General features: G+C 55.4%; 1 protein-coding gene across 1 annotated transcript; it reads left to right on the top strand.

Annotated features, from left to right (window-relative positions):
- The first annotated feature begins 2,209 nt into the window (after positions 1 to 2,209).
- TAS1R1 (taste 1 receptor member 1) lies at positions 2,210 to 10,322 on the top strand. Its single transcript, XM_006123118.5, has 6 exons — positions 2,210 to 2,493; positions 4,682 to 4,988; positions 5,440 to 6,222; positions 6,835 to 7,047; positions 7,587 to 7,707; positions 8,948 to 10,322. Exons 1-6 carry the CDS (start codon positions 2,306 to 2,308, stop codon positions 9,868 to 9,870), a joined length of 2,535 nt encoding a protein of 844 aa, XP_006123180.3. The 5' UTR covers positions 2,210 to 2,305; the 3' UTR covers positions 9,871 to 10,322.
- The last annotated feature ends 4,694 nt before the right edge of the window (positions 10,323 to 15,016 follow it).

Genomic DNA, 15,016 nt, shown 5'->3' with positions numbered 1-15,016 from the left:
CTAACTTTCCCCACCTCTAATATCATTAACTCACAGATACTTACCTTCCTTCCTTCCTTCCCCACCCCCCATTCCCCTTCTGTTCTGAAATGTGATTTGACTGTTTCATATGTGTTCATTTTTTTTAATTGTATCCTTTGGTGTATATGGTTGTGACTATTTTCTTCCACTATTTGATCTGAGGAAGTGGGTCTGGCCCACGAAAGCTCATCATCTAATAAACCATCTTGTTAGTCTTTAAAGTGCTACATAATCCTGCATTTTGCTTCAGCTACACCAGACTAACACAGCTACATTTCTATTACTTTATCTAGAGTGTTAGACCCCGTGCACTTGGGTCAACACAGGAGATCTCTGAGAGGCTCCGGAAACGACAGATGCAGGCAAAGTTTGAAATCAATCGAGCAGGTTTATTGTCAAATGCGAAGCTCTACCAGTTGGTAACAGAGATCAGTGCAATGTGACACCACTGGGCACTATGGCCCGCATTGACAAGGTACCAACACCGGGCAGGCCTATTGCCATAGAACAGATATTAACAGCAGTTACTCAGAGTTAAGCTACTGTGCATTCTGTAAGTTTAGGCAATGACACCTGCCGTTCAGGCGCCTAGTGCGCCCCCCCCCCCAAGGTCAGCCGAGAGCACCCTCTGCGGTGTCCTTTTATAGACAGGTACAAACAACTTACATCACTTCTTTACGTACCAGGTTGCCACCCTCTGTTGCTTAGTTACCACCCCTCACCTTATGCAAGGGGAGGCTTACCTTGTATTTGTCATCCTGTCAGTTCCGACCTGGTCCTGAACCTAGGTTGGTACGTGCCTAACTCCTAGGGAGTTCTTGTCACGTTACTGGATTTTGAGGGGAGCAGCCAGATCACTGCTGCACTCATGGAGGGTGTGGCCCCAAAAGTGGCACAAAGGGGGGCCATGTGAGGTGTCCAGTAGAAGCCTACTTTCTTCTGATTCCATATATGCTATTCATGTGATTGTATAATGTCGGTTTGTGAAGTTACAAGCATGTATTTTGTGTGGATACCAAATGTTTCTCTATATGTGGTTGAACTATGGGCAAAGCAGCTGTGCCCAGACTCGGCCCGGTCCGTCACAGTTCTTGTACCAGGACATTCCTTAAGATGTTCCGTTACTCCCTTTTGGCTTACAGTCTGTACTTGGTGCTTCCCTGTGTCCTTCCATGCTTCACTAACTTACACAATGACACAGTTATCAGTAGGGCCTCTTTCGTGGCTCCTGTGTTACTGAACCAAAGTCTTGCTCACTAGGTTGCAGGCCTGTTGCTGTTTTCATGTTACAGGCTTCTATCTAGGCCTGCTGACTCCATGTTACTGACCCTCAACTTACTACACCTGCACCTCCATTTGGAATAGTTAAGGGTGTGCAAAGGAACAGACATTGAGAACCACCGACAGAGCAGGACAGAGCGGAGTATCACCTGTACTAGGCCTAGCCTAGCTGAGCCTGGCCTTGACCTTTTCCCTAGTGTAGATGCAAAAGAACATCTTGTTGCTCCATTTAGTTGGATCACGGGGTTGCCTCAGCGCAAACACAGGCCTAGTGCCACAGGCCAGGGAAGGGGCGCATGAGGTCTGGGAGATGTGTGTTCACCAGGTCACTGACCCCACGTAGGGGAAGGCGGTTGTGGGCACTGGGACATTAGCCCCACATGGGGAGGGGACTGTCACTGACCCTACGTGGGAGAAGGGGGTTGTCATGATAATTTATCTTTTATGACCTTTGTGAGCCTTGGTGAAGACATAGTTCATTAGCAGAGATGCTGATGTGCATCCCATGCTGGCTTTCTTCTCCCTTGTCTCCCTATTACATGCAGAACACAATGCAACATGTCACAACACTGCAAAATGCCTGTAAGAAAAGCCCAGGCAACCCACTTTACCTCCTGAAACACTCTGACATGTCTGACCTTGTTGGATGAAACAAACTGCTAAAGTGAGGGCAGTGGACCAGAATAACCCAGAGAGAGCCCCCTCCATGAAGATCATGACTTAGTTACCGGTAATTTGTCTGACCACGGGTTTGGCAGAGCAGCACAATAGATACAGCCCTGGTTGGTTTGTTATTTTTACCTCAAACCAAAACTTCCTCCCTTCTAGGGAAAGTGTGAAGTTCTAGTTCCTGAGTGTATGTTGTATCCGTGATATTTGCAGATGCGTAGGCTGGTTATGTAAATAATCTAAGGTACTTTAGAGTCTGAGATTCTCTCAACTGAGAGGCAGTAAGAGTCCATTATATACTTCCCTTCTCTGAGAGCTTTGTTCCAACAGTGTCATGCATTCTCCTCCATTCCTTTTATATTGGTATCTCTTGGCTTCATGTTATGGGGCTTTCAGATGCCAGAACACGGATCTGTCTTCGGAATTCAGGATGGACGGGGATTACACAATTGCAGGGTTTTTCCAAATGCACAGCTACTCAGCAACAGCGAAACCTAGACCAGAAGTTGACATATGTGACAGGTAAGTCAGAAGGGTAGGACTTGGGGCTGCAACAGATTCTATCTATTGCTACCTCAGTACTCCAATTAATATGCTTTGGGGGTGTGCTGTCATTGCTTAATATGCTTAGAGTCTTGCAAATCCACAGATATCTGCTTTATATCTATAGGTATCCATGTTATGCTTATAAGAAGCACATGAGATTTTTTTCGGGGGAAAGGTAACGTGACATTTATTGAAAACACAGTCTGAAAAGCAGCGCACGCACGCACACAAGTCCTGCAGATGTTCTTATACTTTGCAGTCTGTTGTGGCTTCAGTCAGTCTGGCGGCCAGTTATATCGAAGACGAGTGAGGAGCCGGCTCTGTCACTCATCAGCCAACGCTCCGGAGTAGTATGACCCAACCCAGAAAACATGGCAAAAGTTCCCTATTTATATACTGGCAAGATCCTATTTGGGTCTATGGGGTTTGCAGTGTCATGCTGCAGTCCTTGATCTTTCAGTGGTGTGATATTGGGGTTTTCCCACAGTTATCCTTTGATGGTTACTGTGGGGCTTCCCATCCGTATCTCTTGTTTGTGTCACTTTTGGGAGGGTCTGCCTGTCTCCACGGTTCGCTTCAGGTACAATGCATGTTCTCCAATCATCTCCAGGTTTTTGCATCTGCTTAGCTATCTGGCCATTCGCGATGGCTTCCACACACATTCTTCACTCAAACCAAACAATTCTTAGAGAGGTAGCCATGTTCGTCTAATCTTGGTAAAACAAAAAAAGCAGTCGTGTAGCACTTTAAAGACTAACATTATTCATTGCCTAATAAACTATCTTGTTAGTCTTTAAAGTGCTACACGGCTGCTTTTTTTGTTTTACCAAACAATTCTTACAGAGAATTTCAGACAAAGGATACATAGTTACTGAAGAAATAACAAAAGACCTTTACATGACTTAGTTTGCAATGCAGACAAGATGACAATTTGTGGTGTTAACAAGAAGCAAGGGTGACTTGCAGGGTGAAACAGAATCATACAGGACTTAGAAACAAATCATTGTACAGGACTTAGTACCATTGTTATAGTTGTCATCTTATACCAGCTCTAAACCACTACGTGTTGGCTACATCCCCGTCTGTGGACGTCAGTAGCAGTGGCTCATTTTTGCAGATATGGATGTGGATACAAATTTTGTATGTAGGACCCTACAAATGTGCAGCTACTCATGGATGTGAATGCAGATATCAGTGGCTCATTTTTGCGGGTGCAAATTTGCAGCTATTCATGGCTCATTTTTGCAGACACTACTCATAGCTCTATAGATGATGCGCAGGATTATCTCCTTACTTCCTCATGTTCATGGTCTTGTGTACTTGATCCCCCGGTTGCCCCTCATCCTTAGATTTTCAACTCTTGTAGCTGGGACCATTCTGTGTTTGTACAGCAGCTAGCACAGCGGGGGGTCATGCAGCCGAACGCCAACAATCGCAATACAAACCAGACTAGCTGTCGGACACACAGAAGGAACTCGGGCTCAGCAGGACTAGAAACAGGAAGGGAAGGAAGCTGGAAAAGGAGGTGGAACAAGCTGTAGGAAAGCAGGTCTGGGACGAGACCCACCGCAAATAGGAAGCTGAGCAGAGAAGACACACGGTGGGCTGGGGACTGGGGCAGGCAGGGCTCCCCTCTCCTTAATAAAATTGACAATAGTCCATAATCACAGCTTAGCTAGAGCAATTGCAGCTGTTTGCTGAAGAAAACCTCTGCTGCAGCCAGATGCGCTATGTTCAGCAGCGGGGGCAGCCGCGAGCTAGGGAGATGCAGGCGGTTTCTCTTCCTCTCATGCCACCGGGGCAGAGCGAGGCAGTGACTCTGCCCCCAGCACATCGCATACGCGGTTGCTGACTAGGAGGAGAGCAGTGGGGATCTGAGTCAAGATCAGACCCGGCGTGTGATGTGCAACAAGGAAGATCAGCAGCCTCGAAGCAGCCACACAGAAAGGGGGGTGTTTATGGTGCTGGACTCCTCACGAATCGCCTGTGAGCCACTGCACTTGTGGCAGAGGGGGGCACAGGCGGGCCCGTGACTTATCTAAGGTCACCCAGTGCAAGAACATGAGGTGGCCTGGCTCCGGGACCACATTGTTCTTGGGCCGGGCAGTGCCCAGGGTGCACGTCCCAGGTGCTGCACAGCCATCACACCTCTCTGTTTCTGCAGCGCGGGCTCTGTAAACAGCCACGGCTACCACCTGTTCCAGGCCATGCGCTTTGCCATTGAGCAGATAAACAACTCCAGCAGCCTCCTCCCCAACGTCACGCTGGGCTACGAGATGTTCGACACGTGCTCAGAATCTGCCAACCTGCACGCCACGCTGAGCATCCTGGCCCCGAGCGGGCAGCACCCAGTGGAAGTGCTCAGCGACTTCACCCGCTACCAGCCCAAGGCCGTGGCTTTGATAGGGCCAGATAGCAGCCAATTCACCCTCACCACCGCAGCGATCCTGAGCATCTTCCTCATGCCCGAGGTAACCGGGCATGCGGGGCAATGGCAGATAGATTGCAAGCCGGCTCGAAGACGGGCGAGAACGCTGATCGATCAGAAGGGAGGGCGGGCCCGTGGTTCAGGCCAGCAGCGGTGGGAGGCTCAGTGCTGAGCAGATGACACAAACCCCATGGTCTTTGTGGCATGTGGGACCCAGCCTCAGTCTGACTCCACGCTGGACAGGCTTGTTCCTGGCACCGAGAACATGACTGTTTACTTGGCTCTTTTTCCACAGCTAGCACTTCCCTGTCCCTCCAGCTCCCAGGTCCCCTCGTGCCCACCAGAGTCAGGGCTGAGGTTGGTTCCCCCCCCCCCGTGTGGCTGCTCGGTGCCCTCCCCCATGTGTAATCACTGCTCAGCACTGACCCCCAGGGGGTGCCAGTAATGCCCATCCCCCACAGGAAACACTGTCTTTCCTCGCTTCCCTGTTGCAGATCAGTTACGAAGCCTCCAACGAGATGCTGAGCCTGAAGCGGACCTACCCCTCGTTCCTGCGCACCATCCCCAGCGACAGGCTGCAGGTCGAGGCGCTCGTGCTCCTGCTGCAGGAGTTCGGGTGGAACTGGATTGCGGTGGTGGGCAGTGATGATGCCTATGGCAGGAACGGGATAAAGACCCTGCAGGAGGTGATGGGGAAGCACGACATCTGTGCTGCCTTCCAAGGAGTCATCCCCGCAAAGAGGGGCACCAGCCGCCAGGAGCTGAAGGAGATGGTTAGAGTCCTCTTGGGGACCGGGGTCAATGTCACCATCGTCTTCTCCAACGAGTACAGCGCTAAAGACTTCTTCGAGGTGGTGGGGCAGGCGAACGTGACGGACAAGGTGTGGCTGGGCACCGAGGCCTGGTCTCTAGCTTCGGTTGTCTGGGGCATCCCCGGCATCCACAGGATCGGCTCAGTGATCGGCTTGTCGGTCAAGCAGGCGAAGCTTCCAGGCCTGGAGGAATTTGAATCTGCCCATGGGAACGCCGAGCAGCCGCAGGCAGCCACATGTGCCCCTGCCCCAGATGCTACTGGGAGCAGCCGCACTGACAGCACCCACCAAAGCTGCAATCGGGTCTGCACCAGCTGCAGCTTCCAGGCGGATGCGCCTCAGGCGTTCGACATTTGGGCCTCCTTTAACGTGTATTCGGCAGCGTTCGCCGTGGCCCACGGCCTGCACGACCTGCTGGGCTGCGGCATGGGAGCGTGCAGCAAAGACAAAGTCTACCCCTGGCAGGTGAGTGGGCCCATGGGAAAGGGCCCCTCTCCCTCCTGCAGTGCCCTTGTGTGAGGCTGCTGGGGGACTGACCATATAGTGAGAGGCAAGAACAGACGGGTAAGGAGCTAGCGGGAGGACAAGCAGGTGCCCAGCAGCTCCAAGGGCTGCCGGCCGTCAAAGCAGCAAGTAGGTTTCAAAGCTGATGGAGTCAGTCTCAGAACAGGCCAGGGGCCAGGCCCTGCCCTGGAGAGGCCCCTCTCAAGCGAAGAGAGGGCGGACAGTACGCTGGGGGTAGGGCACCTGGGTTCGACTCCCTGCTTCCCTGTAGGCACCACGTGCCCTGGAGATGTCAGTTATGGCCAAATGCTCAAAAGCCCCTCAGTGACTCCGGTGCCTCAATCTCTTCACTGTCAATGGGACTTAGGCACCAGGTGTCTGGGCATCTGTCACGGGGTAACAGACCTGCCCTGCCCCCGGGGCGGGACACTCCCAAGGAAGAGGCGAGCAGCACAGACACGGACCCTCCCAGCTCAAGGCCCTAGCTGCCGCCTGACGGGTCTTTGCCCACGTGGTTGACGCTGCGTGTGGGAATCGCGGGTCTTTTCTGTCTCGCGCTTTCCTGTTTTCCAGCTGCTGGAAAAGATCAAGCGGGTGAATTTCAGCCTGCAGGACAGCCAGGTGCAGTTTGATGCCAGTGGGGACCCACTGACAGGCTACGACCTCATCGCGTGGAAGTGGACTGGCCAGACCTGGGCTTTTGATGTCATTGGGTCTTTCCTGCGAGAGCCAGACAGACTGATCATCGCCCGAGAGGGCATCCTGTGGCACACAGCGGGGAATCAGGTACCACCGTGGCTACGGGGTAGGTGGGGCCTGAGGCGGTAGGGCCGTGGCCACTGTGGTAGCGTCACAAACAAGAACCTCCCTTGATTCCTGAACCTCAGCCCCGCAGGAAGCTTTGTGTCCCCAGGCTTAGGGGAGCAGAATCCTACAGGCTGGGAAGGGCCTGCCCGCCCCCCCACTGCTGCACCAAGTCACCTTTTCTGGCCATGCTCAGGTCGCCACACCGCAGGGGGACGCTGGGGTGTCCAGCATGCCGGGCCTGGCTGCGGGCTCTCACAACCGGGCTGGCACGACGGGCAGAGAGCTGAGAGGCTCCTGCTGCTCGCATCTTAGTTCTTAGAAAAATCTCCCTCTGGAAGAAGCCCCCGCAGGCTCTTGAGCTGCCCCTGGCCAGGGGCTACCGGTCCCTGCATCCCACCTGCAACCCGACCCCTTTCCTGGGCACGGAAGGAGCAGCCTGTGCCGGCGCGGGGCTCCGCTCGCTGAGCCGGCCGGGAGAGGCTCCCTGCAGCCCTGCCCCTCGCTGTGCTTCTGCCCAGGTGCCGGTGTCTACGTGCTCCCAGCTGTGCGCCGAAGGGGAGAAGAGGCTGCAGGTGGGGTTTCACCAGTGCTGCTTTGACTGTGCGGCCTGCCCCGCGGGAACCTTCCTGAACAGCAGCGGTAGGTGGCTCCTCAGAGTGTGGGGAGGGGTCACAGCCAGGGCAGGCTGGCTCCCTTCCCTGCCATCCCTGCCCTCGGTCCCTGGCTCCAGGCACTCCCTGTGCACGCTCACTCCAGCCCCCTCAGTGCTCCTTGCCTTCTACCCCCCCCCCAGCCTTTCCCTGCCTCTTGCACTCCTGGGGCGATGCAAATGGCCCAGTGCGGCTCGCTCTCTGTGGAGCTGGCCAGAGGGCAGCAGTGGGTATGGAAATGCCGGATCCCCCCCGCAGCAGGTGCCGGCTCTGTGGTTTCACAGGGCTCCCGGCTGGGACTCACACGGCCAGGTGAGCTGAAGCTGCCCGACTCCCCCCGTGTAAGCTTTGGCGGGGGGCGACGGGGGTGCCAGCTGCTGCCTGCCTGGGGGAAGATCCTGGCAGGCAAAGCCTGACCACAGGAGCAGCCCCGGGGAAGTGCTCACCGCAGCGGGACTGGCTGGATATGGAAATGCCTGGACGCCAGCTGGCCGCCAGGGATCAGCTGATCCCTCCTGTGCCAGCTCCACATGCAAACCTGTGGCAAGGGACCCTCCTAGGCCCTGGCACTCAGATGCCGACAGCCCCTGCAGCCTGCTAGAGCAGCCTTGGGCCATCGCAAGGGCAAGGAGCCTCAGGAGTAAGCTACTCAGCGGCCTGGCCAGGCTGAACTCCCCCGCAGGGAGAGGGGCGAGCCGCTGCTGCAGACATCCCGGCTTCTGTGGGGCTGCAGGCTGGAGCCCCCGCACACGCCCCCTCCAGAGGCATCTGGCTGCCTGAGCTGTGCTGCAGAGGGACCTGGCCCTCTCTGAGCTTAGCTCCTCCAGCTAAGCCAACAGCAGCTGAGCGGAGCTCACTCTACGGACTCCAGCTCTCTCATTTCGACTCCTTTCCATATCCCCCCACGGCCTCCCAGCGGGCTCGTAGGACCATCACTGTCCTCAGAGCCGCACCAGGGCCGAGGCCTCAGGGTCTGTCCCTGTCGCGCTGTCTCCCTGAGCCTCGTTTGCAGGCGGCGTGTCCGTCCCGGGTCATTAGAGACCCAAAGCACCAGCAGAAGGACTGGCTTGTCTGCAGCAGCTCCCTCCGGGTGGGGTGATCCTTGCATGTCACTTGTTAGGGGCTCTGGGATTCTTCCCATCAAGAGGTGCTAGAAGGCAGCAAGTCATTCTTACCGTCCTGAGAGGGGGTGCGAGTGGCCTCAGCTCCTCCGTTCCCTTCTTCTGCAGACCTCTACAATTGCCAGCCCTGTGGGACAGACCAGTGGGCCCCCGTGGGGAGTGAAATCTGCTTCAATCGGACCACGGAATTCCTGTCCTGGGACGAGCCCGTCTCCTGGGCCCTGCTGGCGGCCATCACGCTGCTGCTGCTGCTGCTGGCTGGGACGGCTGTCCTCTTCGCCCAGAACCTCCCCACACCGGTGGTCAAGTCGGCAGGCGGCAGGTCATGCTTCCTCATGCTGGGCACGCTCATCTGTGCCTGCTGCAGCCTTTACTGCTACTTTGGGGAGCCCACCCGGCCCACGTGCCTCCTGCGGCTGCCTGTCTACTCCATCAGCTTCACCGTCTGCCTCTCGTGCATCGCGACCCGCTCCTTCCAGATCGTCTGCGTCTTCAAACTGGCTTCCAAGTGGCCTGCCTTCTATGGCGCCTGGGTAAGGCACAGCGGGCCCAGCCTGTTCATCGCAGCCTGCACAGCCACCCAGCTGGTCGTGTGCCTGGTCTCGCTCAGCACCAGCCCCTCCGTGCCCAGGAAGGACTACACAACGGAGGATACCCTGATCATCCTGCAGTGCTCGGAAGACAGCTCTTCGTGGGGCCTGCTGTACAACACACTGCTCAGCATCTGCTGCTTTGTCATCAGCTACCTGGGGAAAGACCTGCCCGAGAACTACAATGAGGCCAAGTGCGTCACCTTCAGCCTGCTCATCAATTTTGTCTGCTTCATCTGCTACCTCGCCACATGGGTCTTCTACCAGGGCAAGTACCTGGCGGCCATCACCGTGCTGTCCAACCTGTGCACCCTGGCCGGGCTCTTCGGGGGCTACTTCCTCCCCAAGGGCTACATCATCCTCTTCCGCACGGAGCTCAACACCACCGAGCACTTCCAGCTTTCCATCCAGAGCTACACCCAGAAGAAGAACTCGGACTGAGCCTGGGGAGGTGAGGGGGAAGGGAGACCCTGGGAGGGCAGGAGTGGGTTACTCCCAGCTATTCATCTCTGTGCTTTTGGCCTCCCAGGGTGGGGGCAAGGGGTGTAGTAGAGAGCTGTGCAGAGGGAGAGATAGGGGGAGGGTGCAGGAGGCAGAGTGAGATGAGCTCAGGCCTGCGATCCTGCTAGGGTTGCCAGATGGTTGAAACAAAAATACCAAACACACACACCCCAAAAAGGGGGGGGGGGGACGACACCAAAGTTGTTGAGCAAAAAAAAAAGGACTCCAAGACTTAATTAAGCAAATAAATAAATAAATAAAATAAAACAGCATGTCCCCTTTAAGAGTTAGTGCAGGAATAGGAACAGGGAAGAGTTTGAGCACTAAGACCCAGGGGTGGCATTGCTTCTCTTTGGTCTTTTTGCTAGCAGCCATTTTGTGCCAGCAGCCTTGCGGAACCAGTTAAGTATGGGGCCTGGGATCGGGGGGGGGGGCCTGGGGAGGCCGGGGGGGAGGCTTGGCACTGAGTGTTTGTAGGGTTGCCAGGTGCCCAGCATTTTTGCCTCCTAGCCAGGGAAAAAAAACAGAAAATATCGGCCATTTCAGGTGTCCGGTATTCTCTGAATTTTTTTTACCGGACAGGAGGTGAAAATACTGGACTATCCGGGTGACTACCAGATACCTGGCAACCCTAAATCCTGCTGGGCTGTGGGAAGGGGCGGGGGCAGATGGGAGCACACTGGCCACATGGGAGGTGGCTGCAAGACCGTGTGGCCAGGGCCAATGGGCACGTTCCCACATTGCAGCTAGAACCAGCGCTGGCAAAGCCAGGCCCTTGCTTCACTCCTAGCCAGCCCGTGGGGCAAGGGACAAGTCACCTGCCAAGCTCTCTGTCCTCCCTGGGCCAGAGCCGCGGGCAGCGACCCCCAGCCCAGTGAGCGAGCGGGGTTGGGTGCAGCAGGGAGGTCAGCCCAGCGCTGTAGCACCATTGTGCTTCCCAGAGCCCCGTCCACACCGGCCCTGCCAGCTCTGGGGCCATGCACGTCCTTAGCCAGGCCCTATGGCCAGCCCCAGCACACTTTGCAGTGCTCCAGGGATAACGACTCCTGCTGCTATCCGCTGCGTGGCATCCTCAGCCCCACAAGGGGGCAGCACTACCTGCCTATTCCTGCTCCAGATGCAGGACCAGATCTGGAGGGGAGGGGGGAAGGAGTGTGCGGTGTCTGCCTGTTGTCTGTCTGATACCCTCCAAGACCAGAGTAACTGTCGGGCAGGGGGATGGGGTGGAAAAACCAGAGGAGCAAGCCTTGCGCTCTGTCCTGGCCATTAAACACCTCCCCTCGAGAAGCAGCTGGGTGCCGGCTCTCCCTGCTGCCCCGGCAGCTGGCTCACTGGACTGGAGTTCAGGGGCTCGGCGGGCGCTGGGGCTCAGCTGTGGTGGGAGCCTGTGCTTGGAGCCTGCGCCTGGCCCCAGGGCGCTGGGAGCTTTGCGTGGGCAGCCCCGGGCACTTCCTGGGGGGCGGCTGCAGCTGATGAGGCTGAGCCGGGGGGCCTCTTCTTCGCCTTCGTGAGTGCGTCCCCCCCTCTGGCTGGCAATCCCCCCTCCCGTGCGCCCTTCCTGCAACTCCCCCTCCCCGCCTGTGTTCTCTCCCCCGCAACTCCCCTGCCTGTGAATCCCCCTTGACCGGCTGTTCCCCCCCGGCCTGTGTGGCCTGCCCACTATCCCGGCACCGGGTGTTGTTATTGTTGCCCTCTCACGAGTCAAAACTAATGGCTCAGTGGCAGGGGCCATTTGAGGTAAAAAGGAGGGTGGGGAAGTAGATTACAAGGTCCAACTGACTGGCAAGCGTAGAGAGACCCAGATTTATCATTGAACCTCTTAAAGAAGTGGGTGGCACGAGAAAACGTAATGATAGAGCCCCAAACTCCAGAACCAAACCTGGGCCCTGGGTGCGGAGGGAGGGAAATGGAGTGGGGACAGTCCGATTGGGCGAGGAACTAACACTCCCACAGAAAGAAGAGGCTTGTCAATTGCTGCAACAGTTCACGCAGGTGTTGTCAGAACACCCCGGGCAGACAACCTTCGCGGAACACCGCATTGACACCGAGCCCGGTGAGAGACTATGCGAACCGGCCCGGCCCTTGCCGCGGAAGCTACAGGATACGGTGCAGAAGGAATTGCGAACCAGGTTACGATGGGGAGTGGTGGAAGAGCCATATAGTGACGGCGGAGTCCTATAGTGCTTGTGCCTAAGCCCAATGGAGCTATACGATTCTGTATTGATTTTAGAAAGGTAAACACCATATCGCGCTTTGACACATAACCGATGCCACGGGTGGACAAACTCTTGGAGCAGCTAGGCCAGGCACAATATATTTCAACAGCTGCCATCACCAAAGGCTACTGGCAAATTCCACTAGCAACAGCCTCTGAAGAGAAAACAGCCTTTTCGACCCCATTCAGTCTTTACCCATTTACCACCTTGCCTTTCGGCCAACATGGGGCGGCAGCCACCTTCCAGAGATTAATGGACTGGTACTGTGAGAGCATCAGCAGTATGCTGCTATGTACAGGCAGTCCCCGACTTACGCGGATCTGACTTATGTCGGATCTGCACTTACGAACTGGGCTTTTCTCGCCCGGAGCTCACGGGCGGCGGGTCACTGTCCGTGTCCTCCGGGGCGAGAAAAGCTTCTCCCGGTCTCCCTGGTCTGCTGGGGGGGTCCAGCAAAGCCACTAGACCCCCCCCCCCAGCAGACCAGGGACACCCAAGCAAAGCCGCCGCCTGGGCGGCTTTGCTCGTTTGCCCGGGAGCAAAGCCGCCCAGGCAGCGAGACCCCCACCGCCTGGGTGGCTTTGCTCGGGTGTCCCTGGTCTGCTGGGGGGGGGGGCACAGCTAGTGAACCCCCCCCCCCAGCAGACCAGGCTTTTGTTGCGGGATGCCTCGGGTAGAGCAGCTGGGGTGCTGCCGGGTTGGTCCTGTGGGAACCTACCTGGCAGCCCAGCTGTTCTGTCCCAGGCTCCAGATTCAGCAGCTATTGAAACTGATCAGGCTGATTCCAGGAAGCTGGGGGCAGAGCAACTCTGCCTCCGGCTTCCTGTAGTCAGCGCTGGTCAGTTTCAGTGGCAGCAGCTGAATCTGGAGCCAGTTCCGACTTACATACAGATTCAACTTAAGAACAAACCTACAGTCCCTATCTTGTACGTAACCCGGGGACTGCCTGTATATGGACGATATAGTGATCTACAGCAACACTTGGTCAGAACATCTCAACCAACTAAAAGCAGTATTAGAGGCCTTGGGGAAGCCAGGATTAACAGCCAACCCGGGCAAATGTTGCATAAGGCAATGGGACATTACGTATCTGGGGTACACAGTGTGCCGAGGTAAATTAAAACCCGTAGGGAATGTCTACACTAGCCCCCTATTCGAACTAGGGAGGCTAATGCAGGCATTCGAAGTTGCAAATGAAGCCTGGGATTTAAATATCCTGGGCTTTATTTGCATCTTCCCGTCTGGGTGCCATTTTTAAATCCTCCTAGTCAGAACTAACTGCCTGCGGCTACACGCGGCAGTTAAACGTTAACTCGAACTAAGTCGGACTAAGCTTGGAACTGTTACACCTCGTGGACGCTGGGGTAGGAAAGGGGTACCGGGGGATATTCCCCCCCCCCCCGGGTCCCGTGCAAACCCGCTGAGCCAGGAAGTCGGTTACAGCACACTGAGTTTGCCTTGGCTCCCCCTCCCTACCAGGGACAGAGTCTGCCCAGCAACCCATAGGGAGTGAGATGCCCTCCAAGGGAGTTCAGGAGGGGAAGGAGGAGCCATTGCTGGAGGAGTCTGGGGCCAGCCAGGGCAAGGGGAGGACTGGCTATGGGGGAGCTAATAAGCCCCAGGCCTGCATGCAGGGGAGGTTTAGGTTGGACATTAGGAAAAAGTTCCCACCTGTCAGGGTGGTCAAACACTGGAATAAATTGCCCAGGGAGGTTGTGGCATCCCCATCTCTGGAGATATTCAAGAGCAGGTTAGACAGTCGCCTGTCAGGGATGGTGTAGACAGTGTTTGGTCCTGCCATGAGGGCAGGGGACTGGACTTGATGACTCTCGAGGTCCCTTCCAGTCCTAGTATTCTATGATTCTAAGGCCAAAATATCCTTTTTGAGGTGAGGAGACCACATCTGTACACAGTATTCGAGATGTGGGCGTCCCATAGTTTTATTCAGGGGCAGGAAGATATTCTGGGTCTTATTTTCTATCCCTTTCCTAATAATTCCTAGCATCCTATTTGCCTTGTTGACCGCCGCTGCACAGTGTGTGGAAGTTTTCAGAGAACTGTCCACGATAACTCCAAGACCTCTGTCCTGATCTCTGGCTCCCCAGTGCAGACACAGTGACTCCATGGGATGTAGGGACTCATGCTAGAAGATTGGAGCTTTGTGGTCAGTGTGCTTGTCTGCGTCCCAGTGCCAGCAATGCCGTTTGGCCCAACCAGACAGTCTCTGCACCAAAGGATAAAGGGACACAGACATTAGGAATGGTAACTCACCCCCCCCCCTCCCCGTAGGGGAACATTTTAATTTCCCTGGACACTCAGTCATGGTTATAAAAGTAGCTATTCTCCTACAGAGGAATGTTATCACCCCACTGCAGAGGGAGACAGCTGAACTGGAATTCATTTGCAAATAGAACACTATCAGCTTTGCCTTTGTAGTGAGTTAGCCAGTTAATCTCTTTATTCAGGTGTCCACACCTGAGGCGACCACACCTGTACACAGTATTCAACATGTGGGTGTCCCATGGTTTTATATGGAGGCAATAAGATATTTTCTGTCTTATTCTCGATCCCATTTTTAATGACTCCTAGCAGCCTATTTGCTTTACTCGGGTGCAGGCCACACTCACCTGTGTGCCTGGTGGTGTGAACATTAAGGAGATCCTGTATCCCAGGGGATGTTGGCTCATTGGGGTCCCCTATCCACCTCCTTGCTGCACCCCCTTGCTCCTAAAGGGGTGTACGATGGTGGTGCCTGGGCCTGTACGCACTCAATGGTGCGCCATGGGAGCCTCCAGGAATAGCCTACTCCAGTAATAATCTGGATTCAACTCCAGAAGAACCATTATAAACACTACACTTCTCGTTGATTC

The sequence above is a fragment of the Pelodiscus sinensis genome, chromosome 24, assembly GCF_052426305.1.
Source record: "Pelodiscus sinensis isolate ZL-2025 chromosome 24, ASM5242630v1, whole genome shotgun sequence".
Lineage (NCBI taxonomy): Eukaryota > Metazoa > Chordata > Testudines > Trionychidae > Pelodiscus > Pelodiscus sinensis.
The sequence above is the reverse complement of the archived record's forward strand: the minus strand, read 5'-3'. Positions and strand labels throughout refer to the sequence as shown.